The sequence below is a fragment of the Chinchilla lanigera genome, unplaced genomic scaffold (assembly GCF_000276665.1).
Source record: "Chinchilla lanigera isolate Chin_1 unplaced genomic scaffold, ChiLan1.0 scaffold00041, whole genome shotgun sequence".
NCBI classification, from domain to species: Eukaryota; Metazoa; Chordata; class Mammalia; order Rodentia; family Chinchillidae; genus Chinchilla; species Chinchilla lanigera.
This window is the reverse complement of record NW_004955442.1, coordinates 13559496-13581399: the sequence shown is the minus strand read 5'-3', so window position 1 is coordinate 13581399 and position 21904 is coordinate 13559496. Positions and strand designations below refer to the sequence as shown.

At 41.3% G+C, this 21904-nt stretch overlaps 1 protein-coding gene across 1 annotated transcript in view; it reads right to left on the bottom strand.

Moving 5' to 3' along the window:
* Window positions 1-21904, bottom strand: part of Crebbp (CREB binding protein) — a gene marked incomplete at its 5' end in the record, with an annotated part of 132418 nt that extends 110514 nt beyond the window's left edge. Inside the window, 1 exon segment of the mRNA XM_005391317.2 lies at window positions 21691-21904. Coding sequence (XP_005391374.1) covers window positions 21691-21775 — 85 coding nt within the window.

Here is a 21904-nt window from a genome sequence, read left to right as displayed (position 1 = left end):
TACTTTCTTTAGAGGTTTTCAGAGTTCATTAGGTTTTCTCTTGGAATTTCTTGTACTATAACTACTCAAATACTTTCCTAAAAATCTTTCAAAAGCTGAACACTTTTATTCAGTCACCCAACTTACAAAAGGAATTCATTCCTAAATCACTCCTGGACACAACATGTGGCAATGCCTATGTTCATTAGCTTGATTTTGCCAATCCACAATGTACATATATTCTGAAATAACACGTTGTATATAATATACAATTTTTGTCAATTACAAATGGACAAAATTGATCAAAAAACTGAACCTAACAAGGGCAAGAAATGCTGAGAAGTTCACATCTTGAGACAGAAGGTAAATACTTTCACAGGGTTACTATTCTTAGATCACCTGCAGACTACTGTGGACTTTCCTGGCATATTTTTTGAGATATTACTAATGAGACACAACATAAGAAGCATCACCTGGTACAGTGAGAAAAGTACCCAGAGAGTCTAGGTTCAGATCATAATTACACCACTGCCCTACACTTGTTTTCTCAGCAAGAAATGAAAAAGCACTGCAGCACCCGCCCTAATGGACACTAGTTGAAGGAACTCACCCACACGATGTATATGTGGCACTCAGCACTGAGCCTGGCACACAATAATGGCTCAATACCCATCACTGCCACCAGCTCATCTCCAAAGACAACTGAGAAATGAATGAGATAATGCCTGTCAAGGACCTGATATTCATGCCTGTCACAGGATACATGCTCTACAAGCACAACTTAAGAGTTCTGCTACTACCATCAACCTTGATGAAGTCTGCCAATTATAGCAAAATTAAAGCTTACTTGGCCTTGAAAATTCTTAGGGGTTACACATATATAATGGAACAACTTTTCCACAAGTGAAGTTGCAAAAGAGAGAGAGAGAATTATTTTATTAGCATGTATGCCACTGTAAGTCAGTTTTACCTACGCAATTAATTTCCTAAAAGACGTCAAACCTTTTTCTTTTTACAATGACTATTAGGAAATAATGAAAGCAAAATCTCTCCTAAAATCTTCTGTAATTCAGACTTTTATGCAGATACAACAGCCCCTAATCAGTACAGAATAACAGGCTTCACTTCATTCTGAAAAGTGATCTGAGTTAAAAAAGAAAAAATTACCACTCCTTGGAATCACTAATCTGTGGGAGATTAGATCCCCTCTGCTAAGCACTCACCTGCTCCCCAGAATCCCCTGCAGGAGGAACCAACTCACTGCTCCAAGCCTTCCCTCTATGAGGGACAGTCTGGACTTGAGACTTGTATAAAAGTCTGCCCTCAGAAGATTGTAATCTAATTGAGAAAAGCAACCTACAGACACCAAGTTACAAACAAACTGGTAACATATGTATCATATTTAACAACCCAGTGGAATAAGAAAGTGGGTGGAATCCTTCAAATAAAGAACTCTGAGCAAAATTTGAGAGACAGTGCACTGAGAAAAGAGGAAAGAAAGGTCCAAACAGGTGAGAATGGAAGATAACTAAGCAGTCACATGGTGGTCATTTTTCTGAATGAGTTTCAAAAATAAACACCCTCCAAAATATTAGACCTCTCACCGGGCGTGGTGGCGCATGCCTGTAATCCTAGCACTCGGGAGGCTGAGGCAGGAGGATCGTTGTGAGTTCAAGACCAGCCTGGGTTAAAAAGTGAGCTCAAGGCCAGCCTGAACTGCATAGGGAGACCCTGTCTCAAAAAGACAAACAAAAACAAAACAAAACATTAGAACACCCTCAACAGATACGTGGCTTAGACAAAGTAGGAAGAACCCCAATAGAATGCTCTAATGAGCAATGGACTTACTGGGGAAGATCACTATCAATGCCCATTCAAATATTACTCATCATCCAGCATGCAGCAACTCAGCAACTTAGCCTCAGACTTAAAAAGGGCTGGGAGTGTAGTGCAGTGTGATGCTCCATGTGAAGGTCCCGGGTTCAAACCCCAGTACTGTGCCCCTCCCCTAAAACCCTATGACAAAAGTAATAAAACCCAAATCCTAGCTTTGAGTATACATGTAAACGCTGTGTTGAGGGCTGTAAGACACAATTCTACTTATTAAATGTAAATATATAGCTAAATATGGGACAGATACTCATGTTACAGAAGGACTCATCAGGCAGACTTTTAGATGGAACCTGTCTAGTAAGGGTACTTACATATTTAAATTACATCAACTATACCGTTTGAAATGAGAGGAAGGAAAACAAGCTATGGTATCAAATGAAACCCACTGAAATAAAACTACAAAATCTTAGGAACTATAATGTAAGTTAAAGGGAACTATCTAATTTATTAAAACGCACTTTAAGCCAGGCATGGTGGCACATGCCTATAATCCCAGCCCTTGGGAGGTTGAGGCAGGAGGAGTTCAAGCCAGCCTAGGCTACATAGTGAGTTCAAAGCTAGCCTGGGCAGCCGGGCGTGGTGGTGCACACCTGTAGTCCCAGCACTCAGAGGCTGAGGCAGGAGGATCGTTGCCGAGTTCAAGGATAGCATGGACTACAAAGTGAGCTCAAGGCCAGCCTGAATTGCATAGTGAGACCCTGTCTCAAAAAGACAAAAAAAAAAAACTAGCCTGGACTACCCAGTGAGACGCTGTCTAAAAAAAAAAGCACTTTGTACAAGTTTCAAGAATACTTTGATTTGGAAAAAGTATATACAAATGATAACTCACTATTAAAATTTTAGTATTTTTCACTCTCAAATGTACTACTTCCTGGCTACTCTGCATTGGGCATTACGAAACTCTGCTTCACTGAGTGTGACTATCTATCTTCCATCTGAACGGTCCATACAGACTTCACTGAAAGTTCTTTGCCACACTGCACTCTAAGCCACCTAAATCTGGAAATGCAGCCAGTCTGCCATTTTCATTATATGAACTTAAAGGTCACAAGGGAGCACGGCATGGTGGCGCATACTGGTAACCAGCACTCCAGGAGGCTGAGGCAGGAAGAGCTCAAATCTGAGCCCAGCCTGGGCAACTCAGAGAGAGCCTGTCTCAATAAAGTGTGAGGATGAAGCTCAGTGCAAAGGATCAAACCCTAGTACCGGGGGAGGAAGAAGGAGGAGAAGATGTCGTCGCTGCCATCATCAGCATCATCACAGGGTTAGAGTCATTTGCAGACAGCTAGGACAACTCCCAAGTCTCCTCAGCATGGTGTGCATGCTGCTTCCCTCAGCTCTGAAGGCTGGAGGAAACCTTCACAGGTACAAGACCCAGCAGTTCCTACAAGTTACGTCAATTGTCTGAGGCAGGGACAGCAGAAAGGGGCTCACCATTCTCTGGTACCATGGCTGAGAGGAACTGGAACCCGGGTGAGGGGCTATAACCAGCGGGCTACTCACCATGCAACCCAGTAAACTAATGGGAGAGACGACCACCTTGACAACAACAATCCTGGAGAAAGAGGGACACGGGGGTAGAGCTAGGAGCAAGCCTAGACCCCAGCTATCTCAGATTCTCTGAAGGGTACAAACAAGCAGACACTAAGGGAACAGGTCCTTTGACCAAATGCTACTCCTAGGAGAAAGGGAGAGAAGACTGTTCTGGACAGGAAAGCAAACTCAGGTGTCAGATATGTGCACCATCTTAAAGTCCAAAACAAAACAAAACAATGGAACTCTAAAACAGAAATGCATTGTCTAAAGACAGCCTAGTAAATTAAAGATAAATCAGAAAACAACCGAGGCACAAAATGAGAAATCTCCAGTTAAGAACAACTGAGTAGTAATTACCAGATTATGCTAATAAATACATGTAAATATTCAGTGATGTTTACACTGAGCACAGGTGCGCTGTTTTAAAGATTTTTTTTAAGACTTCAACATGTAAGCTTCAAGAGAAAATTTGATAAAATTGAAACTATAAATGCACATGCCTTTTATCCATTAATTTCAGTCCGAGAAGTCTGTTGTACAGATTCACTTGTACCTGTAACTGCACAGAACTATTCCTTAAAGCACAGTTTTTGAAAGGTCAAGAGGTCAAGAAATAACCTAAATATCCATCAGTGATGGCAGATTACACCAACTAATGGCACAGTCCCTATAGTGGAGTAGTAGGTAAGTGTAACAAGATAATACAAGTTCTCCCAGTGCTGGTAGGTTAGGGTACACAGCCACGTGCACAGTATGCTACCTCAGGAAGAAAAAAGGCAGAACAAGAAAGAGGCAGTAAGGAGACACCAGTATCTACTTGAACATCTATCAACCCTTTAAGGGCATATAAACTATTCCAGTGTGATCCAGGAGGAATGAGGTGAGGGAGCAAGGAAGGCTTTCTACAGTATTTGCCCTCTAATTTTTCAGCCATGTGAGTTAACACCTAATTTAAGTAGTAAAGGAAAAAAAATGTTTTAAAGGCAGACTCCTCCTCTGGGGTGACCAGGGCCAGATGATTAGCTTCAGTACCAGTCATAACATATGGAATGGTTCCAGGTGCTCCAGTTTCCAGCTGAAGTGCTTACAGTTTGAGGATAAAATCTGAAATGGTTCAGAATTAGCTTAAAACATTTTTTTGTGTTTACATGAGCTTAAAAGACTGGAAAAGAGAAAAAAAAATTAAAATGAGCTTTTATTTTTTTTTAAAGGAATGTGACAATTTACAGGTATCCAAAGTAGCAGTATGATAAATGCTGCTCACATTCAGAGGAATGTGACATCATTTCAAAAGCTGAAAGAAGAGGGGCATGGTGGCACATGCCTGTAATCCTAGCACTTGGGAGGCTGAAGCAGGAGGACTGTTACAAGTTGGAGGCCACCTGGACTACAAAGTGAGCTCAAGGCCAGCCTGAACTGCACAGTGAGACCCTGTCTCAAAAAGGCAAAAAAAAAAAAAAGTTCACCATCATTGATTATTTGAAAAATGCAAATAAAACAACACTGAGATTTCATCTCACCCCCAAAAGAATGGCTATCATCAAGAAATCAACTAATAACAAATGGTTGGGAGGCTGTGGGGAAAAAGGAACCCTGTTCCACTGCTGGTGGGAGTGTAGACTGGTGCAGCTACTGTGGAAATCAATGTGGAGATTCCTCACAAAACTAGGATTGGAGGTCCCACTTGACCTAGCTATTCCTCTTCTGGTTATTTTTCCAGAAGTATTGAAAACGTCATACCACAGCAAAATATGTACACCCATGTTTATGGCAGAGCAACTGGTCATAGCTAGATCTTGGAAACAACCCAAATACCCAACACCTGAGGAACAGATAAAAAAGGTGGTATTTTTATACAATGGTGTATTACTCAGCTATAAAGAAAGATAAACCCGAGGCTTTTATAGGTAAATGGATGCAACTAGAGACCACACTCATCAGTGAAATAAATCAGACCACATGTGTAAACATTATATTGTCTCCCTAGTGTAAGAAACAAAGAGTAAATAAAATCTGGGGGCTGGGGATTTAGCTCAGAAGCACAGTGCCTGCCTGGCAAGTGCAAGGTCGTGAGTTCAATTCCTGTACCAGAAAAAAAAAAAAATAGCCAGGCGTGGTGGCACACGACTGTAATCCCAGCACTCAGAAGGCTGAGGCAAGAGGATCGTTGTGAGTTCAAGACCAGCCTGGGCTACAAAGTGAGCTCAAGGCCAGCCTGAACTGCATAGCGAAACCCTGTCTCAAAAAGACCAAATAAATAAATAAATAAATAAAATCTGAAAGGTACAATAGATATTGTGAAAGGGACAGAAACTGCTCAAAAGGAAAGAACACCTGGAATGAGGGAAAGGACAAAAAAAAGGAAGGAAAAAAAATGTATATTATATATATATGTATATATACATACATACACACACACAATAGCTAAGGTAATTGTACTACTAATTTCTACAGTTTATTGAAAGGAGCAGTTAATGCTTAATTTTTTATCAATTTTGCATGCCTATATCTGGTAATCTGAACAACTACTTTGAAGACAACAATATGCAATATAACAACCATTGTTAGTTTCCTATCATCTTGTTTTGAAATTCTCTACCATTTTTCATGTTTTTAAATTTTTTTTATTCTTGGGCATGTTGGTGCATGCCTGCAATCCCAGCAGCACTCAGGAGGTTGAGGCAGGAGGATTGCTGCAAGTTTGAGGCCAACCAGTGAGCTCAAGGCCAGCCTTAACTGTATAGCGAGAACCTGTCTCAAAAAAGACCAAAAAAAAAAAAAAAAATTTTTTTTTATTCTCTTTAAAATAAAAAAAATTTTCAGTTGTGGTGGCACATACCTGTAATCCCAGCACTCAGGAGGCTGAGGCAGGAGGATCATTTCGAATTTGAGACCAGCCTAGATTACAAAGGGAGCTCAAGGTCAGCCTGAATTGCATAGCAAGACCCTGTCTCAAAAAAAAGACAAAAAAAAAAAAAAAAAAAAATTAAAAATTAAAAAAAAATTTAATTTTTTTAGAAGATGGAACTTCTAGCTGGATGCAATGGTGCATGCCTATAATCTCAGCTATTCAGGAGACTGAAGCAGAAAGATCACAAGTTCAAGGCTAGCCCAGGCAATTTAGTAATATCCCATCTGTAAATTAAAAAAAAAAAAAAAAATTGTATAAAGAGCTGGGGACATAGTTCAGTGGTACAGCACCCCTGGATTCAATCCCCAGTACCAAAAGGAGCTGTGACAAAAGAAGTGCCAACTGGACATCACAGCAAAACATAATCACATTTTCCCATTTCTAAATGGCAAATCAGGTAATTTGCACATTGTTCAAATAATTCTTACTAATAAAAGTCTACAAAGGGGGCTGGGGATTTAGCTCAGCGGCAAAGGGCCTGCCTGGCAAGCGCAAGGTCGTGAGTTCGGTTCCCGGTACCGGAGAAAAACCAAAAAAAAAAAAGAAGAAAAAAGTCTACAAAGGTTTTATGACAGAAATTGACCAAAACTGCTTGCCACCATTTAACAGATTCTCCTAACCTCTAATACCAAAAAGTATGTCTTAATATGTAAACACATACATTAAAAAGGGATATTCTGATTTGCATTTCTTTGTTTTTAACTATTTTTCATTAGGAAAAAAATTTTCTTTCTTCAGTGCTGGAGATAAAACCTAGGTCCTTATGCATGCTAGGCAAAGTACTCCACCACTGAACTACATTCCATGTTCTGAATTTGGGTTTTTAAAAAAATCACACAAGAAAATATAAAATGAAAGGTAGAGGAAAAAAAAAGAAAAAAGAAAAGAAAGGTAGACAGGCTCCCAAAATCCCTAGTTCCTCAATTCACTGAAAACAATTGCTAGAAATTTCTAGAAATTCCATACACCTTTTTACCCTTTAAAAAGAACTAATTATGATCTCTGTTCTCCAACCTGACTTTTTATTTAATAATTCACAAAAGGTTCCTGCCCTCTGCAGTACCCACCCCTCTCCAGCCCCACTATCTGCAGTCAGGGCCCTCAACTACTCTTCAGATGGAGCCCTCGGTGATTAGAACTTTTCTACAAGATTTTTGGGTCATATTCAGTGTTTAATAATCTCAAATTAGGGAGTGGGTATGGTGGCGCAAGCCTGTAATCCTAGCACTGAGGAAGCTAAAGCAGAAAGATTGCTGAGAGTTCAAGGCCAGCTTGGGCTACAGAGTGAGTTCAAGGCTAGCCTGCACTACAGAGCAAGACCCTATCTCAAAAAAACAGAACAACAACAACAAAAAACCCCAAAACAACAAACAAAAACCCCTCAAAATTAATGAAAAGGTCTGGAGTTAATGTGAATGTTCTTAGAAGGTCTACAAAGCAAGAAACTAAATTATTTTTACTTTATCTGCTTATACAGGTTGTTAAGCTATAGATACTTGTGTACCAACTAATAAGGTAGGTATAATAAGGGCTAGAAGTTTTAAGAATCTTTTCCAGGAACTAATAAGTCATAAACAAAATGCTGCTGTGAACTGGTTGCACAACATACATTTTAACAGTAACAAAACTCCTAATTTTTGAGATATGGAATTAATTTTCTAAAATTTTAATTATTCCTATTTATACATTAAGTCCCTTTGTGTTATTTAAGTATTGCACCAACACACTTTACCATTAAAATAGAACTCAGAGTGAAGCCTGTTTTTAAAATTATTATTTCTAGTATCTCTGAGACATTTATCAGTCCAAAATGCACTGAGTGAAACACACACAATGAGCTACTCTGGGGTGAAAAATACAGTACACAGAGGCTGCATCTGATTATCGATGCAAGTACACCTAAGAAACAGCTGAGGCTGGCTGCTTGTGTGCAGGGAAACAAGTGACTCCAGAAACTGACTGGAAAAAGGCTTTTTACTAAGTATTCTTTTCTCTTTTGGGGATTAACATTATCTGTTCAAAAAAATTTTTTTGGAGACAGGACATTACTGCGTAGTTCAGGCCAGCTTTAAACTCATCATATAGCCCAGACTGGCCTCAAACTTGCAATCCTGCCTCACCCTTCTGAGTGCTAGCTGGGATCACAGGTGTACACCACCATGGCCAGCAATTTATTTTTCCAACAATTTTTAAAAAATAAAATTTAAAAAAAAATCAGAAAAATAAATAAATAAAAATCCTCCCTTGAACAAAAAATTCCTAACATTTAAAACAATACCACTAGTTCCAATCAATTTTTAAATTGCTTTCACAGGCCCTCTTCCTCCCTAAAATGGGGTTAGGGGAAGTGAAGACAGTTGTCAACTCTACACATCTGAGCTTGTATAGAAAATCACATTTTGGATTTTTTGCTTTTGTTTTTGTTTTTTTGGTACAAGGAACTGAACTCAGGACCTTGCACTTGGAAGAAACTGATCTAGATCTCTGAGAAACAAATTACAATAGCTTCCTTCAAATACTCTGAGCACAGTCAGTTTTTAAAAACTTTGTATTGGTCTCTGCCCTGAAAGGAAGACTTGGAGACCCTGGTCTAACATTCACGGGTTTGGTGACTTTACCTCACTGTCAGGTGCCCAAACTATCTCCCCGACTCACCTTGCAGTGAGCTCCTGGGTCTATCTCTGTCTGACAAGTCTCCCTGTCTACCCAGCCTGTAGCATCATCCAGCCCCTTTTGGTCAGATGATCTGACTTTGAATGATACTAGCACTGGTGGATTGCCTGGCCACACCATTCAACTCTGGTTCCAAAAGGCAGGAGCAGCTTCTGTCACCGCTGTTATCACCCTAGCCCAGCAGAGTACTCCATACATAGCACTGAAATATTTGTTGAATAAAAGAATAATGTGGAAGAGCTGAGACTGGAAACCAGGCCCAACAAATCCCCCAGGACAGGATCACACCATCAGTACTCACTCTCTCAGAATCAAGCCGTGGCTGCCTAAATTTTGGTGATCCAGTGAAGATACCAAAAACAAACTGATTTTGTAAAAACTATTCAGATAACTGAAGTTTACACCTCCAGACCTTTATACCATTTGTGCTGTTCTGTAGTCCCAGAAAAATAGCTCCCACCATACCTCCTCTTCATCCTCTGATTTCAACCCTATGCCACAGCCCCCAGGAGGCTTCTCAAAATCTTTCCAAGCAAGCTCAGCCCCTGTCTAGTGCCCCAGCATGCTTGGTGCCTTCCCTCTGAGGTTACACTTGACTTTGGTCACCTGTCCAGACAGTCTTTGTACCACCACCCATGAAGGTAAAGTCTGCACCTATCTAGATCGTCAGGTCCACGCCACATTGTAACAAATACTTTATAAGTAAACAGTCCTGAACAGAATGACCTACATCATGAATATTTCTGAAAAATCTTTTCTATTTTTAAAAGAAGATCTTTTTGAAGAAACTTTGTCCTTTAGGTATAAATATCTTAAAGGAGACTCTAGGTAGGTAAATGGGAGAAACAAATGTACTTAGAGCTGTGCTGTCCAATACAGTGGCCACTAGTCATATAGGGCCACTTATTTATTACGATTTTTAAAAATTTAAAATTTAGTTACATGTACTCAATTTCACACGTGGCTCTAGCACTGGGCAATGGACATTTAGAACACATCTACTGTTACAGAAATACTACTCAACAGCAGTGACTACCGGGCGTGGTGGCGCACCGGGCGTGGTGGCATAACCGGGCGTGGTGGCACATGCCTGTAATCCCAGCACTTGGGAGGCTGAGGCAGGAGGATCACTGCAACTTCGAGGCCAGCCTGGGCTACAAAGTGAGCTCAAGGCCAGCCTGAACTGCATAGTGAGACCCTGTCTCAAAAAGACAAAACAAAACAAACAAACAAACAAAAAAAATAGTGACCTAGAGATCATTAGCAATATCACCTCTCAAATAAGGGAAATGTTCAAACCCTCTCTTAGGCTGTAGAGAAAGAGCCTTTTTTTTTTTTTTTCTCATACATCACAGACTGATAAAGTCATCACTAAGAGCTGAAACATTCCTTTTTCAGTCAGTTGAATGGATCCCGAAGCTGGGTACAATGGAACCCAGCTGTAATCCTGCTACTCTGAAGACTGAGGCAGAAGACTGCAAGTTCAAGCGCAGCCAGGGTAACTTAGCATGACCCTGGCTCAAGGGGGTAAAATGGTTCTCTGAAGATTTTTCCAAGTAAATTCAACTGTGGGTAGCTTCAAACAAAACCTTATTCCCATAATAACAGAGGAACCACCAAAGTGACACAGAAAACCTATCAATATTTTATACCTTTGGCTTATTCTCAATAAAGGTTATGTAAGATATAAGATCTAATATAAAGATACCATAAATAAGGGGCAAATTTCGTTGTCTGCCATGGAACAATTTTGTCAGTAAAAAACATAAACCAAACTGGGCATGGTGACACATGTGTATAATTCCAACACTTGGAAGGCTGAGGCAGAAACCCAGCCAGAGTAACTTAGTAAGACCCTGGCTCAAAATAAAAAGTTAAACAAGCACTGAGGATGCAGTTCAATGTCAAAGTCCTAGGTTTAATTTCTAGTATAGGGGCTGGGGGGGGGGCGCGGAGAAGCACACCTGATATATCCGGGACAATGGAAAAACTGTAACTTTCATTCAAAGAACTTCCCACTATAGAATCTAGTGGAAGGGGAAACTAGGTTTCCCTGGCACTTCTTTCAACCAATCAACCTGACCAAAAAATTTCTCTGGGCTCACATTTCCTTCTACTCTAAATCCTAACCTAAGTCAAGTCCTCGTTCTGAAACAATAACCAGAAAAAGTTACATTTATGTATGTATGTATATTTTTTTGAGACAGGCTCTTGCTCTGCAGTTCAGGCTGGCCTTGAGCTCAATTCCTAGCTCAGGCTGGTCTCGAACTTGCAACAAACCTCATGCCTCAGCCTGAAAGTTACATTTATTTTTATTTTATTTTATTTTTTGGGGGGTTTTTTTTTGGTTTTTCTCCGGTACCAGGAACTGAACTCACGACCTTGCGCTTGCCAGGCAGGCGCTTTTGCCGCTGAGCTAAATCCCCAGGCCCTCAAAGTTACATTTAATTAAGAGTTCAATTTCCCAATAAAAAACAGGTAAACTGCAAGCACAGACCTAGTAAAGTGAATCAAATTTACTCATTTTGTAGAATTCCCAAATCTTAGCTCTTCTTCTTTTTCTTTTTTTTTCTTTTTAACAAACTAGAAACCAAAACTGCACCAGACCTGGAACTGGAAGTGAAACAGGCTGGAGCAGCAGCTTCCCCTTTTTGCCACAGAAAAGCTTCCATGGGTCTGATTCTGGGTCAGGCCCTTACCTGCATCACCCCAATCCTCACCGGCCGAGAGGCAAGTGAATGAAGTCTGTAATTTTTCCCCTTACAATGAATAATAATGGCTGTCTCAACCAGCGATATACCAAGTACCACAGTACCCAATATATATACAAAGCTAATCAAAGTGGTCAGTAGAGCACAGTAAGGGTAAAGTCCCTTTTAGAAATAGCTTCCCCCTTTCTCTCCTCTTTCCCCAATCAGGGCATGTACATGGGTACCCCTCCACACCCCCGAAGCTCCAATGTGAAGCCCTTGGCCCCAGTCAGAATGGCAGAGCTGGGAACTGGGCTTCTGTGTCCACTCTGAGCTGAAGCCAGGACTCCCTTCTGAGTACCAAACTGCCGGCTCCCAGTATAAAAAGCTCTGACATTTCCTTCAACTCTGAGTCATGCTTAGATGGTTCTACTTTTAATCAGGTGACAAATACTCAAAATATTTTAATCCAAAGGAATTGGGTCAAGCTCTTATAGTCCATAATTGTCAAAGCAAACCCTAATTATTTGACAGATTTCTGTAACTCCTGAGTGTCATCATTCAGTTGGTAATCAAAGACCACAATCTGCTCCACAGGCTATTATAAAGAACAGCTTGTTTTTCCTGCTATTTCACTGGATACTCAACTATAAAGACTATAAAGTTAAAACATGTAGTATAGGTGTTGCAGTTTTGATAAGAAAAAGGCAAACAAGACAGAGAAGTTTTTGTATTATAGAATTTTTACTGCAACAGAATTGTATAACTCCATTAAACTGCTCTTCTCCTGTGATTATAGATTTAAAAGCAAACAATCAATGCAGGTACAGCTATAAGAAATACCTATTGTAGCTGGGCATGGTGGCGCACGCCTGTAATCCCAGCACTTGGGAGGCTGAAGCAGGAGGATCATTGAGAGTTTGAGACCAGCCTGGACTACAAAGTGAGCTCACGGCCAGCCTGAACAGCATAGCAAGACCCTGTCTCAAAAAGATAAAAAAAAAAAAAAAAAAAGAAAAGAGAAAAAAAATAAAAAAGAAATACCTATCATATACACTAAGGTTCACGTATATTATAGAGAATGACAAATTAGATTTTTTATTAAGAAATTTTCAAAGAGTAGCAGATGGACACCTACAGCTGGGAGAGGAAAGTGAAATGTAGTCAAGACAGTATTCACCACTAGATTTTATGGTTTTTAAAGATGTTTCAACTAAATGTTCCTTTGATTAATAGAAATAAAACACAGAGGGAAATGTCACATGGGATGATATCCAAATTATTCTTAAGGGTAAGTTTAAAAATGAATTCAACTTTTAGACACAGAGCTCAAAAATAGCCTTATTCCCTAAATTTAGAACCAAAAAACACCCTAAAGTCAGTTTTGCAGCAACAGTAATTTTCTATATTATCTAAGAGCTTTTAAAAGGATGGAATACTTTGCTTCTTCCATCTTATCTATAATCCCTGGTACCTGTAAGTGCCCTCACTCAGATCCCTTCAAGAAGTCCCAGCTCAATGGCCAGGCTGACCCCTCTCCTGTGGCCCTCTTATAGCACTCCTCAGGCAAAGTAGAATATGTAAAAGTTTAGTACCTAATGGATAGTGAAGCAAGGGCTTACGTTTCTCAATCAAGGTGAGACCCTTCCTGAAAACTCAGCTTAAGACTGGACATCAAAGGGAGAATCAGTTCCCCAGTTAAAGCAAGATCTCTGAACAGGATGTATCAGAGCAAATGGACATATTCTGAGATGGGATGCACACGGAGGGAAAGGCCTCAGAGTGGGCTGAAAGGAGCTCAGAGCATGTATGCTGTAACTAGAGGGCTTGCCCAGGAGCATAAGGGCTTCTGAAAGACCATCTGGAGACAGAACTTAGATAAGAGCCATGGCCTGCAGTGACAGTCAAAGAAATGAGGCTGTCACAGCCAAGGTGTTGTTCCCAATAAAGAAGGCCATGAAGACAGATAGGCTTCCCCAACTGCCTGGCTGAACTTAGTCACAGTCCTTTTTAACAAGGGAGGTGGTAGAGGGCCACCAAACTACTCAGCCCAACACTCCTCACCTCCACCAGTCACAGTCTGTCTCACGTACTGCCCTAACCTGGGCACCCAGTCTTGGGCTTCTATACACATGGGTATTCAGGAAAGAGCAAGGAATGAATGCAGTCCTCTTCCAAATGCCCTTTCAGGCTGGGGTTGGTGAGGCATGCCTGTAATCCCAGCACTCCAGAAGCTAAGGCAGGAGGATCATTCTGAGTTTGAGAGCTTGGGCGACATACAAAGTAAGCTCAAGGCCAGCCTGAACTGCACAGCAAGACCCTAGCTCAAAAAGACAAAAGAAAATCAAATGCCCTCTCTGACTTGGGCATTTTCACACTTCATTGCATTTTGTACTCTTTTCTCAAGTTTGCCCTCTAAGTCTTGTTAACACAGTTATTTCTAAGCTACTCTAAGGCACCAACAAGAATCCTCTCTACACTGCTATTGCCTAAAGAACTTCTCAAACTGAATTACAACATATATAGCAAGGAGCAGGAGCACACACCTGTTTGCTAAAATATGCTTCAAAGTTATCAAGAATTTTCCTAATACATGACACAAACTTGTATTTTTGCTATTTTAAAATTTCATGGTCATTATGTTTCTATCTTTAAAAATACAACAGAAAATAGAAGCAAGATCAATAGTATTTATTACAGAATTCTTGGCAATGTTTCTGGTGAGGGGCTTTACAAAAACAGGTATGTCTAACACACAGACCTCATATGAACACACACAGCTACCATCACTTTCAGAACTATCAACAAACCGTCCAATCAGACTATCACTCCCAGTAAGTCCTACAATGATAGGGCACAGCCACTTTCCATGGTAACTACCATGCCTGCTCCCTGTCACTAACCATTTGCTTCCAACCATGCACTTTCCAGATATCACCTCAGTCTACCCTCAGGTGCTTTGATATAAGAATCATTACTGTTTCATTTTCAGGCAAGGAAACAGGCTCAGAGAGCCAAACATGCTTAGTAAGGGTACCAGGTACAGAACTCAGGATTGAGGCCACAAAGAACAGTCCCAAAGAGCGATGGCAATAGCTTAAAAGCAAAGCCTAAGGAGAAACTATGAGAACTCTGAAGAACAAAAACTGCATATTCCTTCACTCATTGCCTCAAATATTTCCTGAAAGCCTACTGTGCTAGGCACTATGCCCAGCACAGGAAGGAAGCTATGGGAAACCTCTACTGGCTCTGACAAAGTTGCTCATTATCTAGTTTCATAGGAAAGGGACAATGAAGGCTGGAGGTGACAAAGGAGTGGGAATAAGAATGTTGTTTGGGGTCACCTTAGCAAAAAGCAAAACAGCCAGCAAAAGAACTTAAAAATCTCTTCATGAAGTTATGGATTTTTCTTAAACTTATCTGATTTTAAATAGAGTACATAAAATTGTTACAGAAAAATAAAAAGGGAAAGAGGCTCCCACTAAGCTCCAAAGGGCTGGTCTCACCACTCTGCGCGCACCCTCACTCCCTTCTCTCCTACCAACGTCCAGGCCTGCACCTAGTAGAGGCTCAAAATAGTTGCACTGTTGCTGCTGTGCCCAACCTGGGGCAGCCATGGCAGTCTGGTGCTCCCAACTAGGTGCTCAGAGGACGAGTACCCTTGTCACATCAGGGTCATCAGGCTGCACCTACTGGGCCAAAACCACTGAACACCAGTTTTTCTACAAGTTTAGTGGGTCACAGTCATGCCCATTTATTTACATACCGCCTACGGCTGCTTTCTTGCCAAAACAGCAGTGTAGTTTGAAAACAAGACCAAATCAGGGGCTGGGGATTTAGTTCAGCAGCAAAGCACCTGCCTGGCAAGCGCAAGGTCGTGAGTTCGATTCCTGGTACCGCAAGAAAAACAAAACAACAAAAAAAAACAAGACCAAATGGCTTGCAAAGCTGAAAACATGTACTCTCTGGCCCCTTTTGGTCAAAGTCTGCTGATCTACATATTACATTGAAAAGGAGTTTTAGGGCTGGGGATATAACTCAGTGATACAAGCACCTGTCTGGCAAAGCACAAAATCCTGAGTTCAATTCCCAGTACCCACATACATAAACACACACATACAGAAATAGAAGTTTTAGTACTAGCAAAGTTTGGGAATGCTGCAAACTCCAGACCTTCTCTCCAGGACTCAAAATGCCCACCAGCACAGATAGGCTGGGAGAAAAGTGCACTAAAACTTGGCCAGAACCAACCTCACTTGAACACAATACCCTTTTTTGAGAAACACCTTTTAGCATGCCCTCTAATTTTTTGGAATATATTCCAAGTGATTGTTTAAGACAAAGACATGGTGCCCCCACTAACATGATCTCAAGAACTAAGTGGCAAACTCTCCTAATGTTTACAAATTCACAGTAAGGTACATTTCATCTTAAAGTAAGGCATACTTCTACCAAAGTATTTAAACTCTTTTATTTTCAAGTACGGTAAGTAAATATACTAAGTCAGCACAACTAAGGAACCCCCAGGCAAAGGCATACTTTGAGACAATTACAATGGCAAACCTTAAAGGTATAAAAACACTATCAATCTAACAATCAACTTCCAATTGCAGATTAAGTAGCCGTGGCTGCAGGGCATGGTGGCGCAGGCCTGTAATCCCAGCACTCAGGAGGCTGAGACAGGAGGATCCTTGTGAGTTTGAGACCAGCCTGGGCTACACAGTGAGCTCAAGGCCAGCCTGAACTGCATAGCGAGACCCTGTCTCAAAAAGACGGGAAAAAAAAAAGTTGCCATGGTCACCTCTCTCTTTTCTGTTTTTGTTTTTGTTTGTTTGTTTTTTTTTTTGAGACCAGGTCTTGCTGTGTAGTGAAGGCTGGCCTCGAAATCACTATGTAGCCCAGGCCAGCTTCAAACTCTTAGCAATCCTCCTGCTTCAGCCTCAGGAGTGCTGGGATTATGGGGTATCATTTTTAATCATATTCTAAAAATGAGAATCATATTTAAAAAATTGTTTTAATAGAGGGTCTCGCTATGTAGTTCAGGCTGGCCCTGAACTCACTTTGTAGCATAGGCTGGACTTGAACTTACAGCAATCCTCCTGCTGCAGCCTCCCAGAGTGCTGTGATTACAGGCATGAATCACCACACCCAGCCATTTTTGGGTTGCTTTTTTGTTTGTTTGTTTTTGTCTTTTTGAGATAGGGTCTCACTATATAGTTCAGGCAGGCCTTGAAGTCATTTTGTAGCCCAGGCTGTTCTTAAACCTGCAATGATCCTCCTGCCTCAGCCCCTGAGTGCTGGGATTACAGGTGTGTGCCACCACGCCCCGCTTGTTTTTTGTTGTTTTTTTTGAGATAAGGTCTCACTATGTAGTTCAGGCTGGCCTTGAACTCAAGGTGATCCTCCCTCCTCAGCTTCCCAAGAGTTGGGATTATAGGCGTGCAACACCACCTGGCTTCAAATCCAAACATTAAACAAGCAGTGATTCTTAATCTTCTGATCCACCCTTCAAGGCACCCTTGAATTGATTCATACCACCATCATCCCTGAGGCCTCAATGTAGCCACATTCTCCCCTTACCAAATTATTCCAAATCCACAGTGACAAAGCAAAGTCACGAAAAGTCCTAGCCCCAGAGTATCTATAAAAACTTTTATTTCCTATTTAGCCAAGATCTGGATACAAAGAAAATAATTTGACTGTTTCTTAATTATTCCCTGTGCATTGAACAGGAACATGAGCCCATACAATTTAGACAGGTAATACCAGTACCACAGGGAAAAGGGGGTTCCGTCCCACCCGACACTAGGAAGAACACACCCTGCTTCCCCCTAACCCGAGGTGGTTACAAGTTTCTCCACCTGGCTTCAATTCCCTGGCTATAGTGATGCTACTGAAATTTACCAAGTATCCCAGCCTTCTGGGTGTGTGATTCAAATAAATTCAGTGTTCATTGATGCAGACTTACAAAATAAATACACAGAACTCTTACTTTAACCACCTAGGTTTGGTTCAGGTTTTGACCCTTTCTGTTGCTTTGGGCAGATCATTTTTCTCTCTGAAGTCAGGTTCCTTACCTAGAAAACAGCAGTAATAGTGTCTTCTCTTCCCACCCTGTGAATGGTGTGATCACTCTGAGATGATGCAGAGAAAAGCACTCCGATCTATACAACTCTGCACATGTATCACAGATTATCTGGTAGTAAGGATATACTGGTTGGTTAATCATATTCACAAGTCTTTAAATATACTCTACTGTATTTAAAGGTACTCATGACTGGGTCCAACACAGTCGCAGCTACTCTGGAGGTTAAGGTAGGATTCTTGTTTGACTCCAAGACCAGCCTGGGCAACGTAACAAGACTCTTAATTTTTTTTTAAAGGCATTCATAATACAAAATGTAACACTAACTGCTTAAGGCCACTTATACACAGCAATGAAACATACCTAGGCTCAAAGTCAGCAAATTTTAAAACCTTTTAAATAGGGTATTTGTCATGTACAGATTTTGCCATAATAAATGGTGAAATTTATTAGTATATAGTTAGTTCTGTATATTTATTTTGTAAGTCTGCATCAATGAACACTGAATTTATTTGAATCACACACCCAGAAGGCTGGGATACTTGGTAAATTTCAGTAGCATCACTATAGCCAGGGAATTGAAGCCAGGTGGAGAAACTTGTAACCACCTCGGGTTAGGGGGAAGCAGGGTGTGTTCTTCCTAGTGTCGGGTGGGACGGAACCCCCTTTTCCCTGTGGTACTGGTATTACCTGTCTAATTTTTTTTAAAAGGCGTTCATAATACAAAATGTAACACTGTGTTTAGGGCCACTTATACACAGCAATGAAACATACCTAGGCTCAATATTCAGAAAGCAAATTTTAAAACCTTTTAAATAGTCTATTTGTCATGTTCAGATTTTGTCATAATAAAGTTAACCAGAAAAAGAATTTACTACTTGCCTGGATATTTATTTTTCTTACATTGTTTCCATCATGAATCCCTGCTGTTCAAATGACAGTAGTATGCTGTTTTAACTTGGACATATTAAACAAAGAAGTTTCCAAAACATATATACTGTATTGGTAACATAAAGTCCCCACTTCTTACAAAGAGTCCCAAGAGGGGCTGGGCATTTAGCTCAGCGGCACAGCGCCTGCCTGGCAAGTGTGAGGTCATGAGTTCGATTCCCGGTACCGGAAAAAAAACAACAACAACAAAAAAAAAAAACACAAAAAAAACCAAAGAGTCCCAAGAAAAGACTACATTTGGGATTTAAGGCTTCAATATAAAACAACAAAAACTACTCCATCAACATCTGATATGATCAAACTCTGATCGCTCCAGAGTCTCTGTGTTAGTAGGGTGACAAGTACCATCTCCCACTGTCCTTTGAGGCACATTCCTTCTTTCTGCTATTCTCACCCTGCCTTCAGTCTGTCACTAATGACAATGGTATTTATCACTCAGCTGCTTCTGGCCTTCCTGGAGCACTCTGCAGGCAGCACTCTTACCGTTAAGCTCCCTAACGTCAGGGGCACTCTTCTCAGCCCACTACTACCTCCATACACACACCTAAGGGTAACTGGTGGCTTCACAGGTCAGTCCCTACAGGTGTGCTCTCATCACAGTAGTCCATGGTGCTCCTGTTTCTCAGGCTCCAAGGTGTCCCTCTCCTAACAGCTCAGCTCTTCCCAGGCACAGAGCTACGCTCCCTTAAATTGGATCATGTGCACCAGACACACACCTGGTTCAATTTTCTCTGGAAGCCTGAGATACTAAAAAAAACTGAGTCACTCAAGAACATTATTCTTATAGTCACGCATGGTGGCGCACACCTGTAATCCCAGCACTGGGGAGGCTGAGGCAGGAGGATTGTGATGAGTTCAAGACCCACCTGGGCTACAAAGTAAGGTCAAGATCAGCCTGAACTGCACTGCGAGACCCTATCTCAAAAAGACCCCCACTCCTCCCAAAAAAGAACATTATTCTTAGGTCTCTCTGTCCCACCTAACCAAATACCTTTACTCCTCTGAATGTGTTTAACACTTTAGTCACTTATTTGTTTAATTTACATCTCTATCTCATCACTGTATGCCTTAGACCAGACTCCAGGCAAGGTTTCACCTTATTTAATGTGTTAGATACTGTTCCTTTCCTCAGTAGCCCACACCAGTACACCCTTTCATGATAACGTGATGGTGGTTCACATGTAACCAAGGACTCAAAATATGATCATCATTTTATTCTTTAGATTTTTAAATCAAAAACTGTTACTCTTTGTTCTTCATTTGGAAAAAGTAAAAAATGCCCTTGTGCCTTTCAACAGTCAAAACTGGAAAGGAAGCCGGGGAGAAGTGCTTAAATCCTTTCCGACAAGCTCTGCTGTGATTAAGCAGCAAATTAAGTAACTGACTATCCAGTAACAGAAACTACCCCAAAGGGCCACTTTTTGAGCTCCATCTTGGAAACTGCTGGACACTTATATACAGTAATACAAGTCCTTTGGTAAATGTTATTAGTTTGTCCCCTTTTCAAGACAAAAATATACAATAATTTCATTTAATAACAGTAAAAAGGGAAAGCCATTCAAGTTACCCATTTTGTACAAAAAGCTTTAAAGCTGAACTTGCATGTACTTATCATGCACATTTCATACCATTAAAAATTTCTTTTCAGTTAAACATGAACAGATTAATGGAGAGTTCCGCAGAAGGGCATTTAACCTATTGTTTCTACATTTCTCACTTCAGTAAGTTGATTTTAAGATTAATGCCAAACTCAACTTTTACCAATTAAGAAAAAAAGCATTAGTAGTAATTTTTCTACATGAGAATCATTTACTCCTTCCCACTGCTGAGCAAATTTTAATTCAACTACACAAGAATATCCGTATTTATACACACTCCCTTTCATAACTAGATTCCAGGAATTGTATTCAAACCGAAGCCACAAAATTCAAATTCCGTTTCAACAGGAGAAATAGATTTTTAATACACTAGTGGTCAGTCACAGAAATAGTTCCACAAGTTGAAGAGCTGTGTCTAGCACCAACCTGAAGGCAGCAATGTAATTCAATTTGACCCATTCATCAGAAACTGCTTTCAGACGCTACCACCACAAAAACTGTAGTGGAGAAACACTACCTGCACTGAGATGGTAACGTTCAGCAGCAGTAGCGCCACATAAGCTTTTACTGCAAAGGAAAACTTAAAAGAAGAAATACAACTACTTGGTAATGTTATCATAAACCAGCTCTGAAGAACACCTAATTACTGTGATGTGCTCTCATCACAGTAGTCCATGGTACTCAACAGCAAACTCTTGGACATCCGATAGGATTATCTAAAAAGTTTCCAGGGAAGCTGTTTAATAAAGGGAGATTTAGTCTGTATCCTAATTTTTTTTGAAAAACTGGAATCCCTACATTCCTTAACACAATTTTTTTTGTACATCTACACTGTACAAGCATCGTAAGTTCACGGAGAGACTGGAGCCCAGACGGACTTAAAAATTTGCTAACTTTCTTTTAAAGTTACGTATGTAAATGAATCACACCACAGCAACTCTGATGACATCTTGCTAACGAAGTTCTGAGTTCTAGAAAGGAGTGACTAGGTATCCCCCCACCACAAAAAAAGTTTTCAAAATAACTGCTAAGCGTTTTCCCAAGGAACACATTCCAAGAAACTTCTCAATCACAACTCTAGGCGGTGGCTGCCGTGTCCTCCGGCTGCACGCCGTGGATGGAGTTACCTCTCCATCGCACTTTCTCCCGCTTAGCCCCTGAGGTCCTCTCCGCTGTCATCCCCTAAACCGGCCGCATTCCCACTCCACTCTGCCACCTTGGAGCGCCCCGGCTCGCCACGAGCAGGACCGGTCCCCGCCGGAGAGGCGCAGAAGACCGGGCACCCTAATCTCAGCCTCACGCAACTCGGCCACGGAGACCCCCCGCCCGCCCCCCGCCGCTGCCACTGACAGCGCGCCGGGCCCCCCGCCTTACCTGTGCTGTCATTCGCCGAGAAGCCGGGCGAGCTGAGTTTGGCTCGTTTGGGGTTGGGCGGTCCGTCCAGCAAGTTCTCGGCCATCTTCACCTGCTCGCGGAAACAGCCCCGGGCGCGGGCGGGGGTCGGGGCAGCGGCAGCGAGCAAGCAAGCGAGCGCAGGATGAGCAGCAGCGCGGGCCCGGCCGAGGCGGCGCAGGCCGGGTGGGGGAGG